This window comes from Plecotus auritus (assembly GCF_963455305.1).
Source record: "Plecotus auritus genome assembly, chromosome: 4".
NCBI lineage: Eukaryota > Metazoa > Chordata > Mammalia > Chiroptera > Vespertilionidae > Plecotus > Plecotus auritus.
Genome location: NC_137775.1, coordinates 187,078,795 through 187,106,110, shown reverse-complemented (window position 1 = coordinate 187,106,110; position 27,316 = coordinate 187,078,795). Strand labels below are relative to the sequence as shown.

Below are 27,316 nucleotides of genomic sequence, written 5' to 3'. Positions count from 1 at the left end.
TGTGACTGTGTGTGTGAGTGTGAGTGACTGTGTGTGTGACTGTGTGAGAGTGTGTGTGTGTGAGTGTGTCTGAGTGTGTGTGTGAGTGACTGTGTGTGAGTGTATATGTGTGTGTGTGAGAATGACTGTGTGTGTGAGTGTGTGTGCGTGTGTGTTGTGAGTGACTGTGTGTGAGTGAGTGTGTGTGTGTGAGAGTGTGTGTGTGTGTGTCTGAGTGTGTGAGTGTGTATATGTGAGCGACTCTGTGAGTGAGTGTGTATGTGTAAGTGTGTGTGTAAGAATGACTGTGTGTGTGTAGTATTAGAATTTTATAAGCAGCAGGAACCTTACTAGTCCATCTTACTCACAGGTAAGAACCCTGGGACCAGGAGCTGAGATGACCTTCACAAGGTCACAGGCAGCAGCAGAACCTGCTCTCTGTGTTCAGTGCAGTAGACCTCGTTCCCTGAGATACTAGTAAGGATATCTAGCTCAGCTCACATTATCCGATGGAAATAGGAAGAAATCTATTTTGAAAGGCAATGTGCCACCTGAGAGTGCAGCCTTCTTATTTTATTGTTAAAACATAGGTTCATGGATTGTAACTGCCTACAACGCTGGCCTATTTATAAACTAGAGGCCCAGTGCACGAATTCATGCACGGGTGGGGTCCATTCACCTGGTTGTCAATCGGGGCCCATCGGGGCTGGCCGGGGGAGGGACCACGAGAGGTTGTCCACTGATCAGGGCTGGCTGGCCCACTGGGGGGAGGAACCTCCCGCAGGAGGTTGGCTGGCCAGGAGAGGTTGGCTGTGGGAGCGCACTGACCACCAGGGGCAGCTTCTGCATTGAGCGTCTGCCCCCTGGTGGTCAGTGCGTCATCATAGTGACCAGTCATTAGGTTGTTCAGTTGACTGGTGGAAACGGTGGCTTAGGCTTTTATATATATATAGATGAGTTGGGTGTCAGTAAAGTCATAAGAACCCTTTATACCATCAGCTCTGAGGACACCTAAATATTCCAGACTTAAAAGAGACCATTCAGTTGATTTTTATAAAGTGGAATCTCATTGTGTTAAAAATAGTGCGCTTAACAACCATTTTGTTTTTTAAAAAGTGTTACTACTCTCTGAATTTTATTTATAAAATCATTGCATACTACTTTAACATTTTTTCCTCAATACGTGTTTTTATTTTTTTAAAGCACCTGTAAGCCTCTGCCTCCCTGTTTTTCTTTGTTTGTTCAAACCTCTGAATTAAGGACCTTCTTCTCAGGACCGAGGCCATCCCCTTAGGCTGATGCATGTTCACGTTTACCAGTGGGGCGGCCTGGGCCAAGGGCCCCTGGACATGAGTGAGCATCGTAATCCTGTTGACTCCCAACTGCGGTGAGCATGCTTCTTGCAGTCACTGTTCCTGCTTAATCAAGAACAGGGAGCTGCCCTGAGCTCTCCATGTCAACCGAGGCAGGAAGCCTGCTGCCGGGTCCACTAAACTGGGTTACAGATGCTTATTTGGGGCCACCTGAATGAAGCTCCTAACAGAAGGTTGAATTTCTTCAGGATTGTACAGTGAAGATAAGCACAGTGCCGACCTCCAGGGCTGTGCGGAGCATAACGCTTGCAGAGCCCTTGGTCCGTGACAGGACCCAACAAATAGTCCTTATTATTGGCGGTGTTGCCTCCCTCTCTCTTCACCCAAGCAGAGCAGAGTGTGGTGGTCTCAAGTCTGCCTGGCTATTGCAGCTCTAGCAATCCCATAAAAACATTAACTAGGGCATAAAGCACACACATAATCCATTGGGCCGGGAAAAGCGAGTGTGGTGATGTGATTAAGATGAGTTTTGGATGGCACTGGTGCTTTAAAGTGCTCCTGTGGACTTGTAAATTTCAGTGGCTTCAGTGCTTGTGAAAGTGAGGCTGACAGCTCATTGCCCAGGACAGCAAATACACAATCTGCCCAAGTTTAATGCCAGGTTCCTTGGCTTTGTGTCTCAGGTCTGACTGTCACTCTTGCTGTCCCTCCGCTGGTCACTCAGGCTGGGGATGGGGTGACTTACATGTTCTTGCCTGTAATTTCTGAGATGTGAACAGGCTCAACTAGGAATTGGGGGAAATCAAAGAACCATCCGTGTTCCTGGAAAGGATACACGGGCAGAACATGCATTATCATCCACCACCTCTCTCCATATGTGCGTCAACTTTTATCCATTCCAAGCACTTTTCCAAGAATCTCGTCATGTGATCCTCTCCGAGGCCTTTGGAAAAGCCAGAGGAGATTCACGTCCCCTTTTTCAGTTAGGAAAACCAAGGCTCGCCCTGCTGATGTGGCTCAGTTGGTTGAGTGTCGTCCTGTGCACCAAAAGGTTGCCGGTTCAATTTTCAATCAGGGCACATACCCAGGTTGTGGGTTCTGTCCTTGGTCAGGGTGTGTGTGGGAGGCAGCCACTTGCTATTTCTCTCCCACATCGATGTTCCTCTCTCTCCATCTCCCTTCCTCTCTCTTTAAAAAAATCAGTGAAAACGTTAAAAAAAAAAAAAAAAAAGAATCAAGGCTCAGAGAGATGAAATGACATGCTCCTGCTTGGCAGGCCCTGGACTTGAACCCAAGTCTTCAGCCCCAGACCCTAACCTTTCCACGTGGCTCCCACTGCTGCTAGTCCATGCCCTTACCTCGTCTAGAAGAAAACCGCTTTCACCTGTCTTCACATGGGGCTCCACCCTCCACAGGGGGGAGCTGTACAAACACCGGACACTGTTGCTTTAAATGGTTCAGAGGTTGGGAATTCACTGTATTTGTAAAGGATGGCGACAGAAGAGGTCAGTGTGTAAGAGTGTGTGGTCCTACCAGAGCAGAGCGTGTCCCCTTAGGTCTGGTCAGGGATCCTTCACCTGCATGAGAGGATTCTAAGTGAACTTGAGGTTCAATCACATGGCTGCAGCAGGGCTCCCCCCAAGTACAGAAGGTCTCTGCTGTGACCCACCCGCCCTCTTCTCCTGGGCTTCTGGGGCTTGAAATGCCACCATTTAGAGCCCTGAAGACTGATTGGTCTTTGAGAGGTTCCAATTAGAATAGGAATTCTTTTACTCCATTTAGCAGCTTATATTAAAAAAATGTAGGGTTCTGTGTAGGGGGTCACAAAGACAAGTTCCTTGGGCTCCAGTATCGGAGATTCACTTCCACGTGAGCGGTAAGAGGCCTGGTAGAATCAAATGTGATGCATGGGAAAGGGTTATGAGAGTGTAACCTGGACGGACAGCTGAGAAGAAGGTTGGGGCTGGGGCGAGGGTCAGGGAAGAAGAAGAGGTGGCTGCACCTGGAGCTCAGAGCATGGGGTCTGACCCCAGGAAGCTCGACAATGGGGGGCTCACAGGCAGGTTGACTGGCCTCATGTTTTGGTCCAGGATCCGACCAGTTGTGACCTTGAAAGCCACTTGGATTGTTTTAACCTCCAGCCACCTGTGTCTGGGAATGTAAAGCAAGTGGTTAATGGCACCAGATGGTTAATGATCTCCAATGTCCCCTACCACTGCCTAAAGGGGGGAAGAGCCCCCTGGGGAAATAATCAAGGAAACTGCTTGCAAAGTTGCAATTAATTGTGTGTGCAGAGAAGCTCATCCTCTGCCCGTGATTCTGTTGAGAAAGGAGAAATTACGGGAGAAGGAGGAGCTGTGATGGAGAGGGAGTTCTGCACAGTCTCAACAAGGTTATTGAAGGCAGATACAGAGCTCATACTCAACACCAGAGATCCGGGAACAGCCCTAAGGCTCATCTCATGCTGTGGCTTAGGACCTGACTTCCCTCAAAAATTGTGCCTAAGGGTAGGTCTGACGATCTGACCTTAAACTTGGAAGTTGCACAGGATCTAATCTTCGGTTGCTTTTCAGAATTCCTTTTACCCGTAGTGGCTTGAGCCAGCTATGCCTCCCGTCATCTCTCCTTGGAGCACCCCCACGTGGCTGCCCCATCATTTCCCTCCTTCCCCTTCTCTCTCCTGCAGCCAGTGAAACCTGCAACGACTTCCACCCGATGTTCTTCACCCACGACAGATCCTTCGAGGAGTTCTTCTGCATCTGCATCCAGCTCCTGAACAAGACTTGGAAGGAGATGAGGGCGACTTCTGAAGACTTCAACAAGGTAAGGGGGACCGGAAGCAGGGGCGGCACCTCGTCCCCCAAGGAGCCCCACTTTGCAGGGCCCCTGGGCTGTGTGTGGAAGGCGATTGGCCGGTTGGGAGAATGGGGACGACTGGGATTTCGGGTCGCTTTGAGAAAGGAGGAAGGAAGACATGAGGCTCTTGGTGGTGCTGTCCTCTCTGGGGACAAGCTTCGAGCAGCTGTGTTACTTTGGGCTTACTAAGCTGAAGCCAGCAGCAGAGGCGCTTTTGTGAAAAATAATGTTGAGATGAACTTATGTCTCTTCCATGACATGACTCTGGAAACGCCTTGCTATTGCGAGATCTATTGGAAAATGACCCCCTTCCACCTGTGCAGGTGGCCGCCATGGCGATGATGAGGCAGGAAGGCTGCTTGGTCCAGGACGCTAGGTTTCTTTGTGGATTGTGGATGTGTTGAGACAATTTGCCCTTGACTGTTCAATTGCAAGATCTCTTTCAGAGAGTTGCGTAAGTCTATATGGAACATCTTTTGCGCAGGGGTCCTCAAACTACGGCCCGCGGGCCACATGCGGCCCGCCGAGGACATTTATCCGGCCCGCCGGGTGCCACTGCCTGTCCTGCTTAGCAGCTGACTCATCCCGGGCCCGCAGTGCGCATAGGAATTTGTTCATAGTGTTTTTTTTTAAACTATAGTCCGGCCCTCCAACGGTCTGAGGGACAGTGAACTGGCCCCCTGATTAAAAAGTTTGAGAACCCCTGGTTTAGAGAAAGCATTTGGTTCACTGAATGGAGGAGTCCTTTGGTTTTCTGTAAGAGTGTGAATTTCATATTTCTTTCTGTTGGGTGGAGAGAAGAGTGTTGAACAACTTAGAGGAACAGAAGCATCGTGTGCACTTTTCAAGATAAACAAAATCTTAATCCTGAGATAAAGGCCTTATAACAGTGATAACGTGGCTCATAAATGATGTTGGGTACAGGTGTATTACAGCCCTTAATTATTCTAATTTGCTACTGTGTTGTCGGCCTCATAGCCCATGCCCACTCACCTGGTCCTGGGCGTAACTCTCTCTAAAAGTCTAAGGTCTGATCTCATAGTCATCCTGGGGCCTCATGGGCTTGTGCTTGGGGCCCAACATAAGATCTGCATTCCAGCTCTACTTGACCTTCCTGTTGGTCTCTGCCTCCCTGTCACCTTTTCTCTGAATATGCATCTCCTCTTCCACCATAGTTCTGGTTTGTGGCATCTTGAACCGATGCAGGTTGAAAAGAAAAAGAAAGAAACCAGGAAAAGGAGAAGGACACCCTTCCCTAAGCCTCAGTCAGGCTCCAGCCTGTCTCCATCAGCACAGTGATCTCACCTGCGGCTACGGCAGACCAGTGCCCGCCCATCTCAGTCATCGTGGGCCATTGGTTTAGTTCATTGACATGGGCCCCGGTGACGCCCCTCTGTGGCGAGCACTGATCTGGAAGCTCAGCTTAGAGCCTCCAAGCATGTGAGCAGCTGTGCCCACGGACAGGCACAGTCAGGAAGGGACGTGGAGGAAAGCCCAGGATGTCCTTTGTGATCATAACTGCAGCCTCGCAAGCAAGCTACCTCACTTGATCCTGGGAGATTTTACAATTCAGGTGCAAATCATCCCTGGGAGTGAGGAAGGAAGGGAGAGGCAAGGCGGGATGACAGTAAGTTCAATCAAGCCAAAGAAAAATAAGGAGCGTGAAAGCAATGGTCTTTGAAATTGCTAGGCCCTTCGCCCTGGGTCAGTTCAGCTCTTCCTGTGCTGCAGTGTCGCCAGAAGCCATCTGGCCTTTAGCTCTTCTGTGCCAGGACCACCCTCTCCCCCAGGAGAAGGGGTCTCAGCACTGCCGGTTGCAGCACCATGTGTCCACTTGCCTTCTGAGAGTCCTTGGGATTACAGAAGTCTGCATTTTTGTAAATGATAACAATACAAACCTTATTACTGTTGATCTACGCACAGATAAGGTATACGGAAAATATTCCCAAATTCCTGCAGAGGCATGGCGCAAGGGGTTGAGCTCTTAGAACTTAACTCCTGTAGAACTTGTGGATTTTGACGGGAAGCCCCAAGAATGCGCGGTTAGCCAAGGAAACCGAGGCATCAGCCGGGAAGAGGTGAGAGGCCCGAGCAGGGGGCGGAGCAGGGCTCTCGGGTCCGCGTGGGTCACTGCGACCATGTGCTCGGGTTGGTGGCAGTGACATCCTGCCTGCTCAGGGTAAGGCGACAGCAAACCCTGCCGTGGCTCTGACACTTCCTTCATGATTAACATGTGACTGCAAAGGCTTTCTTCAGCAGATGCAGGCGCCAGCTTTCAGGAACAGTTTCTTACTGCGGCCCTGTGCCACCGGCGTGGTCAGAAGTGATCGAATTTAGGAACGAATGTGGGCTTGGTGTTACTGGTTCGATGGAATGTTTTCCTTGTTCCCTAAGATTGTCCAGATCTGAATTCAGAAATACCGGGAAGAAGCTCAAGATTAGACGTCATTCCTTCTGAACGTTCTCGGGCAGCGTCTCAGGCTCTGGCCACTTTGTCAGGAAGCATGATGGCAGCTTTCCGATGCACCTGAACCTGGGCTGCCTTCTCTAGCTCATTTCTGGAGAAGCAGCAGCCTCGATCCAAAGTTTAGTTTTCCCAACAAACAGGACGAGACCCCAGCAGATGCAGGAATCTCTTCGACAACCCACCTGGAATGGGACAGTAATGTCTAGGTTTCAAGCGCTTGGTAGTCAGTGCTACAGCATGAAGTGGGTCTTTCTGTCCTAGGACTTGGGAAGCACCAGGTGGGATTTTTAAAAAATTTGTGTAAGAGAAGTAGAATTAGAGAGTGATTGTAGTATTTATGCTTTGAAAGTCCTTTCTTTGAATTCTCAGTAGAGCATTCTCTGCAGAATAATCCATTGATTCAGGCCATTGGATTTGTAGTCTACGTTTTTTGCCTTTTGTTACTGATATTTGAGAGCACACATTCTTCACTGTTCTGGGCATCAGAGAGGAGCTGAACTGCAGCTGGACCCCTGGCACACACGTGGTCCGTTATCCTGGCATGGAAGCCCTGGTTTTTGAGCAGGGCAGGAAGGGGGATGCAATGAGGTGGGTACTTCAGGTACAGGAATCTCACCGGCAGATTTTGTCCCTGACTCTGCTCCCCTTTAAAAAGTCTAACAAGAGTCTACACGTCAAAATCTGTATCTGTGCGTAGCGGAGTTTCTCAATCTTGCCTGGGCATTGGAATCACCAAGGGAGGGACTTGTGAAAGCCGCTAGCCCAGTGCCCACTCACTCCACACACCAGTTAAATCTTTGGGCGGGGCCAAATCCATCACTGAAGATGGTTGTAAGGGTAGATTTGGTCATTAAAGGTGCATCATATCCGTAGGGTCACCGTCAGTTGATACACATAACATGTTATCGCCAACTGGCAGGGATTGAGGGCATCGATGAAGTAAGATGCTCATTGGTCTGCAAGGCCCATGTTCAAATCCTGGGTCTGCTACTCAGGAGCAGTATGCCTACAATAAAAAGTCAAATATATATAGTGGATCCCAGTGTCCAATTGCCCTCTTTTATGGTGGCATGGTAGTAAGTTGAAGTAATAAGTGTAAAAATTCTTTGAGGAAGTAAAATGCATTTATAAAGTGTTATTTTTGTAGATGATAAGATTGATTCTGTCTGAAAAAAGGAGTGAACTGCACTTTGTCTTTAAAAGATTTTATTGAATTTATTGGGGTGGCATCGGTTAATAAGTTTATGTAGGTTTCAGGAGTATGATTCTATAACACACCATCTTATATTGTACTGTGTGTTCGCCACTCCAAGTCAAGTCTCCTTCCATTTGTCCCCTCTTTACCTCTTCCACCTGCCCCACCCCCCTTTCCCTTTGGTTGTCACTATACTGTAGTCTGTGTCTGGGAGCTTTTTTTAAATTGCATTTTTTAAAATAAGACATTTTTTGGCCATTATGTTAAAAAAAAAAAGAAAAAAAAAGGAAAGCTGTCTGTGAACCCCAAATGAAGTTCTTAACTGAATAAGGTAGCTCATTTCACTTCGGCAGAAATAGTGTTGAAGCTGGAAATCTCATGGATTTTGGTGGTGCCGTCCTCCACTGCAAGTCCATTAGGCCCTTGTTTTCCACGTGACAAGCCAGGGTGTCAGCCTAACAGTCGGCAGGTTCCGCCCTCTCGTGTTCCTGAGGGCTGGTGGCATTGAGACCTCTTCAGCAGTTACCTAGTTGCCCAGACTTCTCCGGGGATGGCTGAGCCTTCCAGGGGCCGTCAGAACATTTGTTCATAGCCTTGGTGTTACTTTAGCTTAGGGGAGGGGGAACCTTTTTCTGCCAAGGGCCATTTAGATATTTATAACATCATTCGAGGGCCATATAAAATTATCAGCTTAAACAGTAGCCTGCTATATTTGGTCAAACATTTAATTAACTCACCCCTAATGCCTTGGCAGGGCCAGACCAAATGATTTCAAGGACCTTATACAGCCCTCGAGACAGACATTCCCCACCCCCGGTTTAGATGCTATCAAAATTGGCATCAAAAGCCGAGATCCAATGAGTTGGCTATGCTTTCCAAGGACCAAAGTGGAAGAAAGCAATGATTTGAGAAATGTAGTCACTCTGGCACAAAAGCACGATTTTAAACCGTCACCCAGCAGCACAGTAAGCAGAGCACAGCCCGATGGAGTTTAGACTCTCAGGCGCGCAGATAAGAAGCCACTCCTTCCAATCAGAGAGCCTGGGCACCGGAGACAACCCCCCCCCCCCCCCCCCGGCCGGCTCCAGACAAAGCTGCAGCTGCCCAGGGAGGCTGCGGGCTTCATGGAGTCAGCGGGAGAAATCCTCTGTCAGGAAGGACTAGGGAGCAGGGCGGCGGAGGCACCCCAAGAAGTCCCTGAGAGATTGTCCATGGAACAGAGCCACACACCTAGTGGTGATGGGTCGGTGTAGAAAAGGGATTGTTTGGCCCAGCCAGTGTGGCTCAGTGGTTGAGCGCCGACTTAAGAACCAGGAGGTCAGGGTTCAATTCCCGGTCAGGACACATGCCCAGGTTGTGGGCTCAATCCCCAGTGTGGGGTGTGCAGGAGGCAGCTGATCAATGTTTCTCTCTCATCAATGATGTTACTGTCTCTCTCTCCCTCTTCCCTCCTCTCTGAAATCAATAAAAATGTAAGAAATAAAGGAAAGGGATTATTTGAAACCTTAAAGGTAGTGATCGTATGAGTAAAAAAGGGGATGTATTTGCTGCCAGGCTGCCTCCAGCTTCCTGACTGTCTGTCCGTGCGTGGATTTCAGGGCAATTGCTTATTCAAGAGCCCGCTTCCTAGGCTGGGCCCGCTCAGCTTCACAGCGATGCAGACACTGTTGGTTAGCCGAGCTGGCTCAGGGAATGAAAGGTGGTCTGTAACCCTCCACATGAATAAACATGAGCTCCATTTGCATGAGGCAGGTGACTGTAAAATATCTCAGGGCCAGTTGTGAAAGGAGGCTTTGTGCACGGTCGCCCAGGGGACGCCGGGAGGACTCAGCATGGCTTCTCTTCATTAGAATTCCACCGAGCGCTGCTGTTATTGATCTGAACGGGGCCCGGCGTGGCTAATAAAGTAGGTGTACGTCGTAATTGAAACATTAATATTTAAGGAGAGGAGACGTCTGTTCAGGGGCCCCAATGTCATGCGAGGGGCTGTCCATTGCTCAGCTGCCGAGCTGTGGAGGAGTATTCACTCAGCAGGCGTGTCGTGTTGCACACAGGTCTTTAGTTTGGCACGGAGAAAATCGAACCTCCTGCAGGAGCAAATGTATCATCTGAATAGATTTATCTTCCCCTGTGATGTGTCTGTTGGAGAGGTAGCAGGTGAATGTGTGTGTGTGTGTGTGTGTGTGTGTGTGTGTGTGCCTTTAAACTCTCCCGTGAATTGAGTGCCACCATTTTTCATGGGGTTGGCCTCTTTCAGTTGGACCAGGGGTGGACAAACTTTTTGACTCGCGGGCCACCATGGGTTCTTAAACTGGACCGGAGGGCCGGAACAAAAGCATGGATGGAGTGTCTGTGTGAACTAATATAAATTCAAAGTAAAGGAGCGGAGGGGAGAGCAAGAGAACCAGATAGAACAGCCGGATCCGGCCCGCGGGCCGTAGTTTGCCCACGGCTCAGTTGGACAGTAGTCAAAGCCGTCCTTCTCTGATCCTTGTCAATACCAGTTATGCGTCACCAGCTTATTCTTCCAGTTGGGATCTTTTCTCTTACACCCCAGTGTGTGTACGCTTCCAGAAAAGAAACGGACGAACCACAGGTGCCCGGGGCCTGACCACACAAGGAGGCCGCGGGGGCGCAGCCCATCGCTCTGACTCCGCATCCCCACTGCCCCGCGCACGAGCTTTGCCAGGTGTCTTCCCCGGAAATGTTGACAGCGCAGGTATCTGGCTCCCTGTTTATGTGAGGAGCATACAGGGTGCTTTACACACGGAAAAGGGGAGGCTGGGGAAGTTTTCCTCCTCCAAGAACCAGTTTTCACCACCTGGGGGCACTGTCCGCCCCCCCCCCCCCCCCCCCCCACATAGAGCATGCCAGGCAGGGAGGGAGGAGCCCAAGCTGAGCGCCCAGGGCGTCTGAGCACAGCCCACTGGGCCCCTCCCCAGCAATGCGACCTTGAGCATGTTCTTTAGCTGCCAAGTTCCTTCTCATCTGTCCACTGGTGACAGTAATAATAACAACAACAACAAGAGTAAGAATAATGGCGGTAGGTCCTAGAGCAGCGGTGGGCAAACTTTTTGACTCGAGGGCCACCATGGGTTCTTAAACTGGACCGGAGGGCCGGAACAAAAGCATGGATGGAGTGTTTGTGTGAACTAATATAAGTTCAAAGTAAAGGAGCGGAGGGGAGAGCAAGAGAACCGGATAGAACAGCCGGATCCGGCCCGCGGGCCGTAGTTTGCCCACGGCTGTCCTAGAGTCACTGTGAGGCTTAGGCCCTCCAAGGGTAGCTTGGCAAATTGCCCCCCACAAATGAGAGGTGCTGCTCTCAACACATAAACCTAAATTGACCTTTGATCTTGTGATTCCCAAGATGGTCCCTTCCAATATCTATAAATGCAGATTTCTCTGTACTTCTGAGCGGGGACCCACTGAACTTGGGTTTGGCTGCAAAGGAGATCTTGAGCACAGCGGGGCCCATTCCTCAATGAGGAGGCAGTGTCCCTGAAAAGGAAGACTATGCGTGGCCCTGCTGATAGCAACGCTCGGAAAAGGCAGACAGCGCCCCGGTGCCCCCGGCTGACTGATTGGCTGAGAAGAGCGCCCATCCCGGCGCCGTCCCATTGGTTTCAGCTTCCAGGGTCCCTGTGACTGCCATGACCCTGGGAAGGCCACTGTGCTCCACTGCCAGGGACTGTCCTGGAGTTGTGCCTTCAACCGCCCGCCGTATCTCTTGATGCAGGGGGACTCCGGGAGGATCCTGCGTCGTCTGGAAAGAATTCGATGTTGTTGACTGTCCCTGTAATTTCCACAAGACATAGTTGAACTGTTCAAGGTCAATTTGAAGTTGAACTGTTGCGTTGAGTTGGCTGTAAACACTGCTCACATGTTCTGTTCTCTGGACATTCTCTGTCACTGGAGCATGTATAAAAAGGAATGATATTTAGTCCATGAATGATTTTGGATAAGCCAGATATCAGTAAATATACATGTTGGGAGTTTCTTTGTGTGCGAGGTCTGGCTTAGAGTTCTTCTCATTTCCAAAATCTTCCTAGACTCCGTGTATCTTTTTTTGTTTTTTGTTTTTTGTAACATGCGCTGCATGGAGATTTGCCCATTGTGCGAAGGGAAGAATGGGTAGGTTCTCCTGCCGGGCAGAGTGAGATGTGTCAGTCCTTCGGTTCAATCCCAGCGCCTCCCCAAACATGAAAATGATGACGACTCTTGGAGTTAACTGCTCTACGTAACTGTCGTCAGTGACTTCTGAAACTCCTTACACTTTTATTAACTACACTTTGGGGCGCTCTGTGAATCTATGAATTATTAACTGGGTGCTCTGGCCTGAATTCCATATTCCATTGTGGATTATATGAGGGATTTCATAATGGCACAGAAACCATTTTAATAGTATACTTCCAGTTAAAAGAAAATCACCTACATTTAAGTAAGGTACAATGAGATGTAGGCATTTGAAATTAAAGAGCAGATTGGAATCAGAGTTGGATAGTAAAGAAAAGTAAGATTAGATGAAATCTTTCATGAAATACAAATCCTCCTTGATTTAAAAGGAAATATTTACCTTGTAATTGCAAAATAAATTACCTTAGAAGGAGGTTGAAAACGCACATCTCTGAAGGGATGTGTTTCTTGAGGTAGAACAGAAGATAAAGGACCAGTCAAATAGATGTTCCTCTGCCCGCTGAGCTCCCAGAAGGAGATGTACAAAGTACAGTGTCCCCAGTCTCCCCATAGACTTGCAACTTAAAACAGCCACCTCAGCTGACCTATAGATGTGGGAATATGAGAAGAATTTCTAGGCTTTTGGGATTACTTGTTACACAGCACTAGTGTGGGAATAGCTGACTAAGACATCAACTGCGATAGTAACATATCTCCCAGCTTTGAAACCCTCCCACTTTTCAAATGTCCTTCAGCACAACTCTGACCATATCTATTATTCTTGCTTTTAATCTAGCTATGTCCACTGTCTGCCTCATAAAGTGTCATGGTCTTACACCAAGATGTTCAGATTTCTCTTTGGTTTGCCTAACATACTTTTTCTGCTTCATCTCCACATCTTTGCCCTCACCTGCCCTGAGTTCGCCTAGGCTCACCTGCCCGTCATTCCTTGTGTAAGCCATAATACTTTCATATCTCGGGCTTTTGCTCATCCTCATTCCCTCTGCCAGAAATCACTCCCCTGTTGAAATTCGACTTTAGGATTTTGTACAAATGCCACCTCAGTGAGCTGGTGACCATCTTTCATTCAATGTGAAATTCTATACCTCTGCCCCTTGCAGCATGGAGTTCAAATTTTCTTTTGGGAAATATCTTCTAGTTTAGTAATAGTTTACTTACCAGTCTGTCTCTCCAAATTAAGTTAACATCTCATTGGAAGCAAGAACCGTAGCTTTAAATCTTCATGTCCTCCAGGTGTGGGGTTTTTTTGTTTGTTTTTAGTCATTACTTGCCCAATTACTTTGGGTTGAATGGCCAATGAATACACAGCCATAAGTGTTTAATTCTCCCATTTTTAAAAATGGTCCCCCAGCCAATAAGCTGAGTTACTTTACACCATTCTAGTGTGGGTGGTCACCGCTGGTCAGTTGCCAGACACCGTGGGTACTAAGTGTTCTGCAGTTCCATAGAACAGAGCATTTCTAGCCCAAATGCCAAGAGATCTTATTGAGAAACTTCTAGACCCTTCATTCCTCATCACTTCTTCAGATGTCAAAACTTTGAGGGAGTTACAAGATGATTTTGCCATTCATTTCTGAATAAAAATGACAGTAGTAATTATTTTTTCACATGTGCAGCTTTATATAAAGTGAATGGAAAGCCTCAAAGACATTGAACATTTGCACAATAAACTGAGGAGGAACATGGTTGGAGCCCTGAGTTAAAAAAAAAAAAATCCCTCCATTTCAGTTTTTCCCTCTCACTCATTTGGTGTATCTCTCTGAGGCCTGCTTAACCCACTTCCCCTGGCCACTTGGGGAGTCCTCTGTGTCCCCCGAAGTCTTGCTTTCTTTCTCCAGGCCAGCGGGGAGCTAATGTCACTAATGGGCTTGTCCCTTCACGGATGGCTGTCGAGGGAGGGACCTTCCCGTGCAGAGGACAAATGTCCTTCCCAACGCCCATCCCGTTAAGGTGACCACTCTCTCCTCGCAGTTCACAGAAATCTTTTGCATTTTACCTTCACCCCCAAAAGTTCTCGTACACTAGAAAAAATAGCTTGCTTTCCCCAAGAAGGTCATCGAGTAAGAAGACTTGATTCTCGTCCCAGCCACTGTGTGTGTTTAGGTGCCGGAGGCCACCCACTCCCTGGAATGAGGTCCTGCTTCCTTATTTCTCCTCATATCCGCTTGCACGGCTGGGCTACAGCCGAGGGTCTGGCATATGGCATTTTGCCGCTTGAGCTGCCACAGAAGTAAATGTCATTGGCACATAATGCCAGGTTTCCATTCTGTGAATCACAGGGCATGGCATGCTGTCCGAGAGCTCTAGGCCAGTATGTGATTTTCCAGACAGAAGCGGAAAAGGGTAAGAGCCGTGCCTCCCAGATGCTGTTTCTAATAAAACGCTCTGATGGCAGTGAAAAGTCCGCATGAAGTGGAGATGCCGGTGGCCTCAAGCGTGTCAGAGAGGGCTGCTTGGCTTGTCTTACTGTGGTCAGGCCACAGGGCCTGCTGGATGTTGCTCCAAACCTCAGCGAAGCAGACACTGGCCGGTCAGGGATGGAGAATTGATTTTGAAATTTTTTGGACAGATAATATTCAGGTATCAGAAAAATATGGCTGTGAATAAAAGTATTGACGGTTTTTCGACGCAATTGACCAGAATGTTGTATTCATTAAATTTTGCAGGTAATAAAACCCTTTAGAACAGAGTTGGGTAATGATGGAGACCCACCTGAAGCTGCCAGACATCCCAGCCTGGCTCCCACCCCCTCACCCCTCAACCCCAGCCCCTAACCCTCCACCCCTGCTCCCTCACTCCACCCACCTCCCCACTCTCCACCCCCTCCCATGGCTGAGGAATCAAGAGGAGGGTTTGGAAATTTGCAAAGGAAAAATAAGTTCAGTTAATAAGTTCAATGAGTCAAGAGCATCGACCCTGGGCCCATAGCGTGGGGTCCGAACCCCAGCTCCCTGCTTTCCTTGCTGGGTGACCTTGGGGAGATTAATGGCCTTGCCCTGTTCTCAGTGTCTTCCTTGGTGAGATGTGGAACTTGACGCAGTAGCTGTGAGGGTTAAATGAGCCAATATTAGACTGATCATTGAAATGGCCGATATCTGACCATTTCTGAAATGCAAAATGATAAGATACTTTGGATTTTTCCTAATATATATAAAGCACTTGGGCCGTTTCCCTGAGGGAAGGGACAGGAGGGTTCAGCATGCCCGACCAGGCGTGGGAGGCTCCGCTCCAGCTGACCACATGACCTGGGCGCTGTCCTGCCTGTGCACTCATCACCCTCCTTTTTAGGCAGAGTGTCCCCCATGTACCTGAAGCAGGTTCCTCCTCTGCGCCCCGTATTCTCTGCCTTCTCACCTGCTCTGGGAGTCCACCAGTTACCCCTCCTAATCTTACAGCATCAGCCTCGTCCCCTTGGGTGCTGTCTTCTCACCAGCATGTAAATGTCCTCCCCTGCACTTTAAATATATTTGTGTTGATTTCAGAGAGCAAGGGAGAGTGAGAAAGAGATAGAAACATCAATGATGAGAGAGAATCACTGATCGGCTGCCTCCTGCGCACCCCACACTGGGATCGGCATGTGCCCCGACTTGGAATCGAACAGTGACCTCCTGGTGCATAGGCCAACCCTCAACCACTGAGCCACGCCAGCTGAACAAATCTGCATTTTAAAAAACACATAAATAACCGCTTCTCAGTCCTCTACCCACCCCCTCCCAGCCAGCTTTCCTCCAACAGTTGCCTCTGCTCATCACCTCTTCTCACTTCCCATTAGCTTATTAATCTGTTATGACCCGTCTTCTGCCCTCACTGTAAATATAGCATAGTCATAAATATGACTCTAAATAGCACCAAATTACGTTGTTAATACTTGAAAACCACTTTAGCCACAAAAGCCACTGATCTTGACAAAGTCAAGAATGACCTTGGGTGGACATGTTTTAATCGCTACCTTATTTTCCTTCTTGGCAGGACTTGACCCTGTTAGCCACTCTCTTAAAAATCATCTTACCGTGGCTTTGGAAATGAAAACGCACGTAGATATATACATGATATGCTATATATATATTAAAGGAAAAAATAAAATAATTGTCCTTGTTCCGGTTACTAGTGCTAGCCTATATAATAAAAGGGTAATATGCAAATTGACCCTAACGGTAGAACAACTGGTCACTATGACATGCACTGACCACCAGAGGGCAGACATTCAGTGCAGGAACTGCGCCCTGTGGTCAGTGCACTCCCACGGGGGAGCTCCACTCAGCCAGAAGCCAGGCTGACGGCTATGAGCGCAGCAGCGGCGGCGGCGGCAGGAGCCTCTCCAGCTTCCGGGGCAGCACTAAGGATGTCCGGCTGACGGCTTAGGCCCTCAGGAGGGTGCAGGCCGGGCTGAGGGACCTCCCCAAGTGCACGAATTTTCACGCACTGGGCTTCTACTTTTTAGAATAAAATTTCAAAAGATAACTACAAATATAACCAAACTCAAGAAGAGAAACAGCACTCCAACATGCACTGATACCTATTTTGAATAGTTGAAAACCTCTCTCGCCACAAAAGACATGATTTCTAAGAGGCAAGTGGAAATGGGGAGGGATTGTTAAGTTATTCTATTTGAAGACTAGAAAGAAGTCCCATTGTTATAAATCTCTGTTCTGATAGAAAAGATAGACATCCCAAAATTTACAAAAACAAATCTTTTATTTCTCACACCTTTATGCTTATCCTCCCTCCTCCCCACTCAGTTTCTTCTCTTCAGCCTGAAAGTTACCCAAATCTCGCCAATCTGTAAAAGTGCTTTTTTTTTTTTTTTTTTTTTTTTTTTTTTTTTTTTTACCATTTGTTTCTCTTTTCAATTTATTATTCAATGTCTTTCCATCCCTGCTCTGCCAAAGACTCCAGGACAGAACGCCATCTCCACTCGCCCACCTCACTCACGCTGTGGGCTGCCATCGCCCGCAGCCACCCACTGACCTGCTTTATTTATCCGCGCTCACCTCCTGAGGGCGGAGTCCGAGGCTCTTCCCAGGGCTCATCCTGCTTCATCGCCTGGAGCAGCTCCTGCCCCTCCCGTGCTTCCTGGGATCCTCTCCATGTCCCGACTCTGAGACACTACACCACCTTCACCGACCCCTCCAGCTTAGGTATTTCCCGAGGACACCTTCTTGTTCTCTCCTACACCTCCTCCTGCCCTCACACTGCTCGTCAATCATCCTTCAGCGCTGGGAGTGCCAGGACAGCCACCTCACCTCCTAGCCTGGGAGCATTGGAGTGATCCCTGGCCTCCTCCCTCTTCCCCAGACAGGTCCCAGGTCCTATGCATCCACCAGGTAGGAGAAGGGTCATCTGGCTTTGGTTGCTGCGCCCCTGTCTCCTGCCACCTCCGTCTCCTGTGTAGACTGTGTTTGTCTGTTAATTGTTCTCCCCGAATGTGGACTTGGCACACCTCGAAGTTCTCTTCTCCTCGCTGCCAGAAGCACCATTCTGAGAACACATCCGTACTCGAGAATCTCTGGCTTCCTCTTCGCAGCATGATAGCAAAAGTTCCACACCCTGCTGCCCACCACCATTCCAAACAAATGCCTCCGGCATCCTGCACGCCCCCCCCGCCCCGCCCCACCAACCTGCAATTCATCATAGTGATGGCGCCCAAGCATGCTTTGTGCATCCAAGTCTCCTTATGTCCCCCAGCAGGGAAGACCCTCCGCCTTTCCTGTTGAAATCCTGCCCATCCTTTAAGGCCAGCTCACCGCCCTGTGGAGCCCATGCAGAGGTGCAGAATTAATTATTTCCTCTCGTACACCTTTTCCCTCCCCTGTAGCATTTCCCATATTCAGGCGTACGTTGGCTAAACTTCTTTTAGCCAATTAGCTGACTCCAAACAGCTCTCTGGCACCTCCTGCCCTGAGACAATGACATAGGCGTTCCCCGGGTTCAGGTACCCAAAGGTCCGAGACCCACTGTGGGTTCTTGGCTTCGCACAGGAAAGAATTCAGATCCGAGCCAGCGGGGAGGTTAAAGCAAGAGTGGGTTTATTACTCACAGACAGAGCAGCTTCCTCGGCAAGCTTGGCTTCCGATATGGAGGTTTATTGAATCAGGGGCAGGGCATTCAGTGAGGGGGAGGAATACTCAGGATTTGTCCGGGAAAGGGATGGAGATTTCTGGGAAGAGCCTCATGGGCTGTGTCATGTCTCTGTATGGGCTTTCTGTTTGGGATGGTGGTACAGGTGTGCTGACAGTGTGCTCATGTGTACAGTGAGTCTAATGAGGCTGGGGGTTGCTGTGAGGTGCACTCAGTCACCATGTGGGTGGAGCTGGTCTCCTGCTGGTGCTAAGCCATGTTTGTTGGGGGGTTGGGTTCCCCATCACCGTGGCAGTCCTTATAGCCCTCGGGGCTGTCTCAGCAATGCTGCCAAGTCCTGGCAGGCGCTGTGCCTCCCGGTCTTAGCCGTAGTCACGTAGTCACGTACCTGCACTCTCTCTCGGCTCAACTCCTGAGAACAAAGCCAAATCTTCACCTTGCGACCCAGGGCACCTACCAAAGGGATTGGATAGGTGCTCAACAGATGTTACCTGGATTGAATTTTCATCCAGCTATTCATGGGAGAGAAAGAGAAGCGGATAAAGTGCCTTTTTTCCCCCAATGCTTTAAAAGGAAAAGGCACATTCTAGAACAAATTTTGCAAGCTATAGAATGAATTGAGTGCCTAAGTGAAGAACATTGTGTAGCTAAGATGTAACAGGAGTAGGAGTGATTCTTCAGCGTGACAATTTCTTTTAGGACCAGGGAAAAAAACCTTTTCAGACATTCCCAGGAGAGAAAGAGAAGGACTGTGTGTCTGTGCCTTCAAAACACCTTTGGGTTTAGGTTCTGGTGGTATTCGCTGCCATACAGAGGCCTGTTGGTTTTTCATGCTGATGTGTGGCTCCGGCACAGACCAGAGGCTGAGATGTTCTCAAACACATTCACATGCCACCCCGGCTGCGGGGAGCCTGCGAGACCCAGCCTCCTGGGCGGGAGACCCGATTCTCCCTCACCGGCCCCTTGTTCATATGGGGCTGCAGACCTGGCCCTGCTCCTGCAGAGAGGAGAGGCAGAGTTGTCATTCACAGTGACATTAAAGGACCCCTTGCCATCACTTTGCTGGAAGGAACCTTGACATTTCAGTAGAATTTAGAGAAATTTGGGGGGACAAAGTTCCTGTTGGGAAGTTCACCTGCAATTAATGACCTCATTTACAAAGCCACAAGCTCCACCACAGCTATTTAGAATCACAGACAGTCCGGGAAGAAGAAGAAAGGTTTGCATATAGATGTTCCTTTTACTGTTATTTATAGCAGCAAGAAAATGGAAAATAACCCCACAATTCAGCCATAAGGATATGATAAATTAACATCTGGGCACATTTATGTATATGTTACATTTTTTCAGTTATTCAAAGTGACATTTGTGAATAGTATCTAAATGTAAGAAAGCAGTTATATAGAATGTGAAATGTGGGGAAGGAGGATGCAAACTCATATCTTAACTAAGTAAGAAATGCAAACTGAGAAGGTTTGGACCTTAAATTTGAATAATTTTAACAACGATTTCTTCTGCATGGTGTGATTAGTTTTTTCTCTTTTATTATGGTTTTTTAAATACATATTTTTATTGATTTCAGAGAGGAAGGGAAAGAGATAGAAACATCAGTGATGAAAGAGAGTCATTGATCAGCTGCCTCCTGCACGCCCCACACTGGGGATCAAGCTCGCAACCTGGGCATGTGCCCTGACAGGGAATCTAACTGTGACCTCCTGGTTCATAGGTTGATGCCCAACCACTGAGCCACATTCTCTCCACTGAACATGTATGTTCTTACCGTCTTATTTTTAAAAACAACCACTTTAAAATAAGGGGGTGCAGAACTGTCAGCCGGCTCCAGATGTGGTCTGATCAGCAGCCCTGGTTTAGAGGGAATTCTTGGACCTCAATACCTCATGTGAATAAATGTCCTTAGTTGGTTTGTTCCTTCTTCCTTGAAGTAAAGCCTGGGTCTCAGCCAGCACCCTGCATCTTCAGCCTGAACTTGATTGGTACTAAGATCAAAAGCACCTGAGGCTCCGTTTGAGGAAGACTCGGGAACTGGAAGAAGTTCCGAGCAGATGTGACATTCTTGCAAAGACGAGCCAGGTGGCAGCGGAGCTGGTCCCGCACCGCATGGCCTGTAGAGTGGGTTTCGGCGCGGAGCTTTCAGGAATGCCTCCAGCTCCGCATCTGCTCTCCGTGGCTGGGCATGGCAGGAGTGGAGGGGGAGGCCTGGGAGGAAACGTGAGAGGAGTCACTGAGATGTCCTCAGAGGTAGCCCCGGCTGATCCCCAGGCATGATGTCGGGGAGAATGGCAGGAGGTACTCAGGAGGGTTCTGTGACTTCCCTAAGTGCAAGGGTTGGCAAGAAGAAGGCCTGTTCTTGGCCAAGGGGTCAGAGGTGCCTAGAGACGGTGTTCCTGGACTGTGTTAATAACTCTGAGGAGTCCGCAGTATCGGGGATGCCTCTGGAAAGAGATCATTATGAAAGAACGTGACACGTGCAGCAGCAAACGTGGTGTGGGGTAGTTCAAAGGAGGGATTACACAGAGGAAGGACCCCACTTAGGAGGGCTTTCATGTGGCTCAGGTGAGCGGACGGAGTTGACGGGAAAAGACATGAAATGTAATGAACAAAGGAGAGAAAACTTAGGACACGGAGCTTTGTTACTTTCAAGATATTAAGGCTACATTCCTGGGTTCTCAAGACTTGAAAGAACGGTGACATTCCTAGAAGTTGGTTGACTGAATGGAGCCAATTCTTTACTTCCAAACTGGACGTTTATGGTGAAATACATTTTTTTCAGTGTACGTGCAGAACAGCTAAGATGTCTTAACAGACAGTAGATTTCCAAAAATGTAAGCAAGAGCCCTTGGTCAGGGATGTTGGAAATATTTGCTTCCGGTGCTCATGCTTGTCACCGGGTTGAGAGGACTGGGGACATCAGGTGTCAGGATGGCCTTGGGGTGACTCTGAGAGAGAGCGTTTTTGCATGTCAATGGATTGGTGATCGCCCTGTTGGGGCCAACTTTTATGTATGGAATCAAATTAACTCCTTCCTGCAGTATTGACTTAATGATGCGGGCAAGTGGCGAGCAATAAAATACGATTATATTTTGTCTTAATGTAATTGCTGCACAAATTAGGTTACAACGCTGGTTCTGTGTGAGAGTCGGGAATAACGTGTCAATATCATTCGCCTAGGGGGCCAGATCCCGTCTCAAAGCTCCCTTTAATTGGAGGCAGAGTGTAGAACAGTGGTGAGTGGTCTGGCCGGGACAAGCTGACGATGCTGGAGGACTGAGTCTGAGAACACCCGGCCTGTGGGCAGTGCTGGTTCTCCAAGACCAGGTGCACTCGGGGTTGGTTTTCCCAGAGAGGCTCTGGTTGTTGCTGAGAGTCGTTGAAACTCTGGGCGCGTAGCTGTGATGTGACTGACTTCCAACAAAGCCAGCTTTAAACAGGGCTCGCCCTAGAATTCCCTGCGGTAACCCCTCGGTCCTCTGAGTGGCTGCACCTTGAGGTTCATATCCAGCCGTGTATAGACCTCTTGGACCCCCTTCTAAGCCCTCAAACAACTTCTGCCTTACCCACCCCTTTGACATCCCAGAACATGACCTCCTTGGAGCTGACTGCCTACATCTCTAGAATGTTCCTCTTCCTCCCTCCTGATCTGGGCAAACTGTAACTACTCACCTTTTTGACATTCATGGCTTCCCTCTTGCTCAGAAACCCTCCACTCTTCCCCCCCTCATCCTGGCGCCCCCTGTCCTGGTGCGCCCTGTCCTGACGCAGTGCCCTCTCTGCTGTCAGAGGAGACCAGCCCACGTGAGCTCTCTGTGAATCTGTGAGCAGAAAGAGTAGAGAAAGTAAGGGCGTCAAGAGTTAACCATTTGATGAAACGGATTTCATCTCCACCAACGACCATGAAGTTGGCTCTCTGTTTGAGAATGTCAGAAACTATTTTTTTTTCTCAAAAGGTAGAGCCGTTTGCATGTGAAGTAGATGTGTGTTGCAGAATTCAGAGAGGTTTATTACGCATATCACGTCTGAAAACCGAGAAGAATGTGAGGAGGCCCGGACCCGCCCCTTTCCCTAACGGTGAAGAACCTCGGTCCCACTTGCACCACCCGAGGCTCCCTGACCATTGGCCCCGTGTTGTTTTGCTGCCATCGCCAGAGGACATGCTTGGCAGGGCTGAGCGGAGAACTTGGGCATTTTCATATTTCCTTTGGCACGAGGTTTCCTCCGCCTGCCATCCTGGAACGCATTGCCATGGTATATTTGGAAAATGCGAGCTGGCAAGATGATAAGCTCTCCAAGTCTCACTGCTGATTCCTCTGAAGACGCTCAGAACCAGGGGTGCCTGGCAGCAAGCCTTGCTCTGTCCTCTGCCATCTTCTCGGGCTAGCCTGTTCCTCCCGGTCCAGCCCGTCATTCCTCAAGAAGTGCCGACCTTGACTCTCCCAGCCTAGGCATGCAAACCATGGTCCCCTGTCAGGTCACACTCTGGAAGCGGGAAGAAGACATGCCTGGGTGGACATCTGTTTATAGATGGCTCTGCGTTTTGTCCAGCTGGCTTTATTTCAGTGTTTACAGGTTTTGTTTAGGGCCGTGGTCGGCAAACTGCGGCTCGCGAGCCACCTGCGGCTCTTTGGCCCCTTGAGTGTGGCTCTTCCACAAAATACCACGGCCTGGAGTTAGAAGAAGTTTAAGTTTAAAAAATGTGGCTCTCAAAAGAAATTTTAATCGTCGTACTGTTGATACTTGGCTCTGTTGACTAAGGAGTTTGCCGACCACTGGTTTAGGGAGATAAACTTCTTCAGAGTAATACCTCGTAAATATGAGTTACAAACCATAGCTCAGCCTTAGGATGCTACGGGAACAATATCACCTGCTCCGGACTCCTTGCCTCTGAGGGCTCTGAGGCCCTGGTGTAGGATAGCTGAGTTTGAACCCAGTGTCTGCCACTTACTGGATGGTGACTGTAGTCATACTACTTAGTGTCACGGGTCTTGGGTTCCCTTTTAGGAAAATGGGCATTTTTATGGTATTGACCTTCTGTGAGTACTGCATATGCATTTGCTGTTATTTCTCGCACTCTCCCTCTAATGCCAGGGCTATATACACAGCGCCTAGCATCCTGGGACCTATAGGTAAAGTGATGTTAGAATAGGCTTTGTAAGTTCTGCTTCTGATCATCTCATGAGGGTGAGAAAAAGAGAAGCAGCTGTGTGAATGGGGATTTTTCTACGGAATATTATAATGATGACCTCCCCTTGGAGATAAAAAGGTATGTAAAAGTTATCTTGACCATATTTAGTTGAGGTTTTGCACACGTTCTAGTTTTAAAATGCACCATGTAAAAAAATAATAATAATGTAGCCCAGCCAGTGTGGCTCAGTGATTGAGCGTCGACCCATGAACTGGGAGGACTCTGCTCGATTCCTGGTCAGGGCACATGCCTGGGTTGCCGGCTCCATCCCCAGTAGGGGGCGTGCAGGCGGCAGCCAATCAGTGATTCTGTCTCATCATTGATGTTCCTATCTATCCCTCTCCCTTCCTCTCTGAAATCAATAAAAATGTATTTTAAAACATAACTATACCCTGTTCAGCCCCACTGACTAGAAAATATCTCTCCACTGTCTCTTGAATAAATGAAGCCATTGGACGGAGCCAATAGTCCCCACACTTTTGACCTCTTAGGACGGAGTTTCTACTTCTACCCTCACACCCCTGGGAGATATGACCTGTTTGTGTTAGACGGGCAGAAGTGAGGTCTGCCCGTGTAACCCACTTTGGCACGTATGGCTGGGATGAGGGGGGAGGGGCGTGCCTTCAGAGGGTTAAGATGTAGCTGGAGGTGAGCCATCTGCCATACACACCCCACGTGTTTGGGCTTTCCTTGAGGCCAGTCATCTCCCTTTGAAGAATGAAACAACCAAAAAGATGGGGCTCCATGTAGTCATGTCATAAACTAAGGGGGTCGTCACCATTAGCGATGAGCAGGCCTCCTGACGAAAGGTTTCCCAGAGAGCGGAAGTGATCTGATTCGACCAGGGGTTGGAAAATGGAAGGATTTTCTCTTCCTGCCACCTCTCTGTAACCCAGGAAGTAGAACCCCATCCAGCCCCTTTCAGATGCTCTTCATTTTAGGTCAGACCTGCAGCCACAAGAAGGAGAATTTAGACACTAGTTTAGAAATCATTCTGCAACAGTGGTTATCTTTTCTGTTCCAAAACCACAAATCATCTAACAGAATTCTTTTCTGGTTTGTGAATTTATTTAAGAAGTATTACAAAAGTATATGAATTACCTCTGATTTGGTAATGAGACATTTAATAAATCATGTTTATGGAAAGGAGGAGAATTCAATGAACTTGATTCTGACCCAAGAAAATGCACAATCAATGGTAGCAGCAGGGCCTGTCCAGAAGAGAGCCGAGAGTGCAGGCTCCGTGTGGGGATGGAATGGAAAGAGATTTCTCCCGGTTTTATTCCGATGCCTGGGGTCATGATTTCTCCGGGGTTTTTCCCAGTATCCGATGCTGTGGTTTCCTTATGTGTAGATGGCACATCATTCATCTGAACGTGGTCAGAAGCTTGAGGATTTGCACCCATCATACGTTTTGAGCCTCTAGAGGGCAGGCCCACTAGCTGTGTGCTTCATGCCAGTTCTCGGAGGCTTGACAAACAGTAGGTCAAGCCTCCGCCAAGACGGGGCCGGCTTCCCTTTGGGTGAGGTTCATCGACAGCTCTCTAAGCTGGTGCAGGCTGTTTTCACTGCACAGTCTAGGAGGGAAAGCATGCCCCGTCTGTGACCTCGGTACCAACACCACTAGCCAGGATTCCACGGGGAATTCCCGGGAAGACTCTCCAAAGACCGGAGCTCTTTGGTATGACGTGACCCATCGGCAAATGCAGATGAAGCTGCTTGCTTGTCAGAACTTCCCCCGTGACCAGCAAGGTGACTGAAGAGCTTGCTTGTGAGCTTTTGAACAGATGAGGAGGAGCCTCAGCCTTCTTTGCCACTTGCCATTCTCAATCCCTGCAGAATTGAGGGCTTCGCCCAGGCCCAGCTGTGAGTTTACCATCCTCTGAGCCCCTCCTGGGTCTGGCCAGGCCAGGTGGCCATTCATTGCTCAGTGGTGCCCCCTGCTGTTAAAGAGAGAGATGGCAGCACATCCAGAGTCTTAGGTGACATTAACTCTGGTCATGCAGCTAGAATTGGAAGTAGCAGGCAAGGAGTCTGAGGGCTGCCTATATCTGAGGAAAGTCCCCGGGGGACCCCAGGGTTCAGGGTGCCTTGGTGAAATGCTCATGCAGAGAAGAAGATGCGCCTGAAGACTGTGCTTGCAAATCTTCCACGAACTTCCTGGTGTAATGGCTTCATTCCAAAGATTTGCCAGGAACCACGGCAGCGCCCTCTGAGAAATGCCATTGCAAACTTTTATTCTGGGCCTTTCAGGGCTGTTAGATGACACATCTATTAAAAGGTACCCACCCGTTTTTAGGTGAACTTACAATGAGTTTTAAGCAGGAGTGGAGGCATGGGAAGGGTTGTTTATTTATATCCTGAGGAGGAATCAGAGTGTGGATCCTCCGGGGGCACCCTGCTGGGAGGCACTCTTGCGTGCACGCATTGCTGGGCACATGGGCACACCCGGCGTGCATGTGCTGTGTGTACACAGCGAGGCAGTTACGTGATATTTTTGGACAAAAACTGCACATAAAGAGAAGGAGGGAAAAAGCAAACTCACACAATCAAACAAAAGTAGGGAGGGGGAGAGATGAGATTGCAGTTGATTATGGGTCTGGCAGCAGATGCTCTACACAAATCCAACTCGCTGCAGCCAGTCTGTTTCCATGACAACGGAATCAGTAATTATTGAGCCCCAGCGCTCTCCCCTCCTTTCTCCCAACAAGGTGGAGGCTGATGAATATGAACTATCGCCAGCCCATCGCCAGCTTTCTTTTTCTTCTTCCTCTTTTTTCTCCTTTCAGTTCTTTATCAAGAAAAGTGAGGGTCTGGAGGCATACCGAGAGGAGGGCCTGTCTGTTTATTAATGAAAGGCATCAGGCATGCACGTTGAAGTGAAGTTATATTTTTCTCTTGTGATACTATAAAAGCTCTTCCTCAAAAAGAGGATGATCTCTGAAGATGTTAAATAAATGAGCAGGAGTTTCCCTGAAATGGAGGCTGCCTTTGATTGGCCGATCTCTCCACCATTCCTGCCAATCGGAGCACCCCCGGGCTCCAGCTCCATAAACATAAGCAAAGCCCCATGCTCGTCCTCCTGGACTTGAAGTGTGTGCCACCCAAAGGTGTGCTGCGAGTCTCCATTCACATGGCTCAACTGGAAACCTGTTCCACGAGCAAGCCGACTCAGGAACCATCTGGTGGTCCAGCACGGCGCTCTTCTGGGGGACGGCTCTGAGTCACCGGCTGGCGGCAGCCTCTCAACAGCAGTGTTTGTAGTTGGGAAAGATGCGCTTACGGGAGCTTGGTGAGTACACCGCTGTCTTCCACATCTGCCCGCTGGCGTTTGCCGCCGCCGAGCTCCAGTGTGGCTGTGTCCTATTGTCTGCCGAGGAAGACGTGAACTGAGCAAGCCCACAGGAGGGCAGGCGTTCCGGGGTCCCGGGGTGTGGGCGCTGCTGTGTTGCACAGGCTGCGTGCATTGCTGGGGGGTGACCGTGCATGACACTCAGACATTGGTTGTCTTGTTAGGGTCAGTGTGAGGAGCGGAGCTTCGCCTTCTCTCCTTGGGCATTGATCCATTGCAAAGAAGATGCTTTAGAACTATGCTAATAAGAGTCATTGCAGGGACGGGAGGGGAAGATGCGGGCACAGAGGCGAGCGGGAGCTGCGCTGCGTGACCGGGGCTCGCATTGTGAAGAGCTGCTATGACAATGGCCCGCGCTCCGGCCCCAGCTGCAGCCGGCAGCCCTTCTGCACGCGCGGCTGCTCCGGGCTCGGGCGGTGTGAGCGGAGCTAGGTGGTGCCCCTTTCTTTCTTCACGAAACCAGTCTCCGATTGAAATGTGTTCTCTCTCTTTAAAAAAAAAAAAAAACCTGCAAAGATGAGTTGTGCATTCAGACAGATTTTAGCTGTAAAAATCACGCTCGAGATGACTCTGTTTTGCAGCCTTTTAAACCTCTGGAAAGCAGAGAGGCTTTGCAAAGTTAGATTCGGTGACAGGCTCTCTGCCAGGGGGATGGGTGCTCTGAGCCCTCGCTCTGCTC

The 27,316-nt window shown here is 49.1% G+C and overlaps 1 protein-coding gene across 4 annotated transcripts in view; it reads left to right on the top strand.

Moving 5' to 3' along the window:
* Positions 1–27,316, top strand: part of ELMO1 (engulfment and cell motility 1) — a 415,657-nt gene that overhangs the window by 292,073 nt on the left and 96,268 nt on the right. For 3 of the 4 annotated variants that reach the window (XM_080667113.1, XM_080667111.1, XM_080667112.1), the window contains one exon: positions 3,979–4,115. In XM_080667113.1, coding sequence (XP_080523239.1) covers positions 3,979–4,115 — 137 coding nt within the window. Of the gene's footprint in view, positions 1–3,978; positions 4,116–26,329; positions 26,578–27,316 lie in introns of those variants that run through there. The other variant, XM_080667114.1, reaches the window with a different exon arrangement.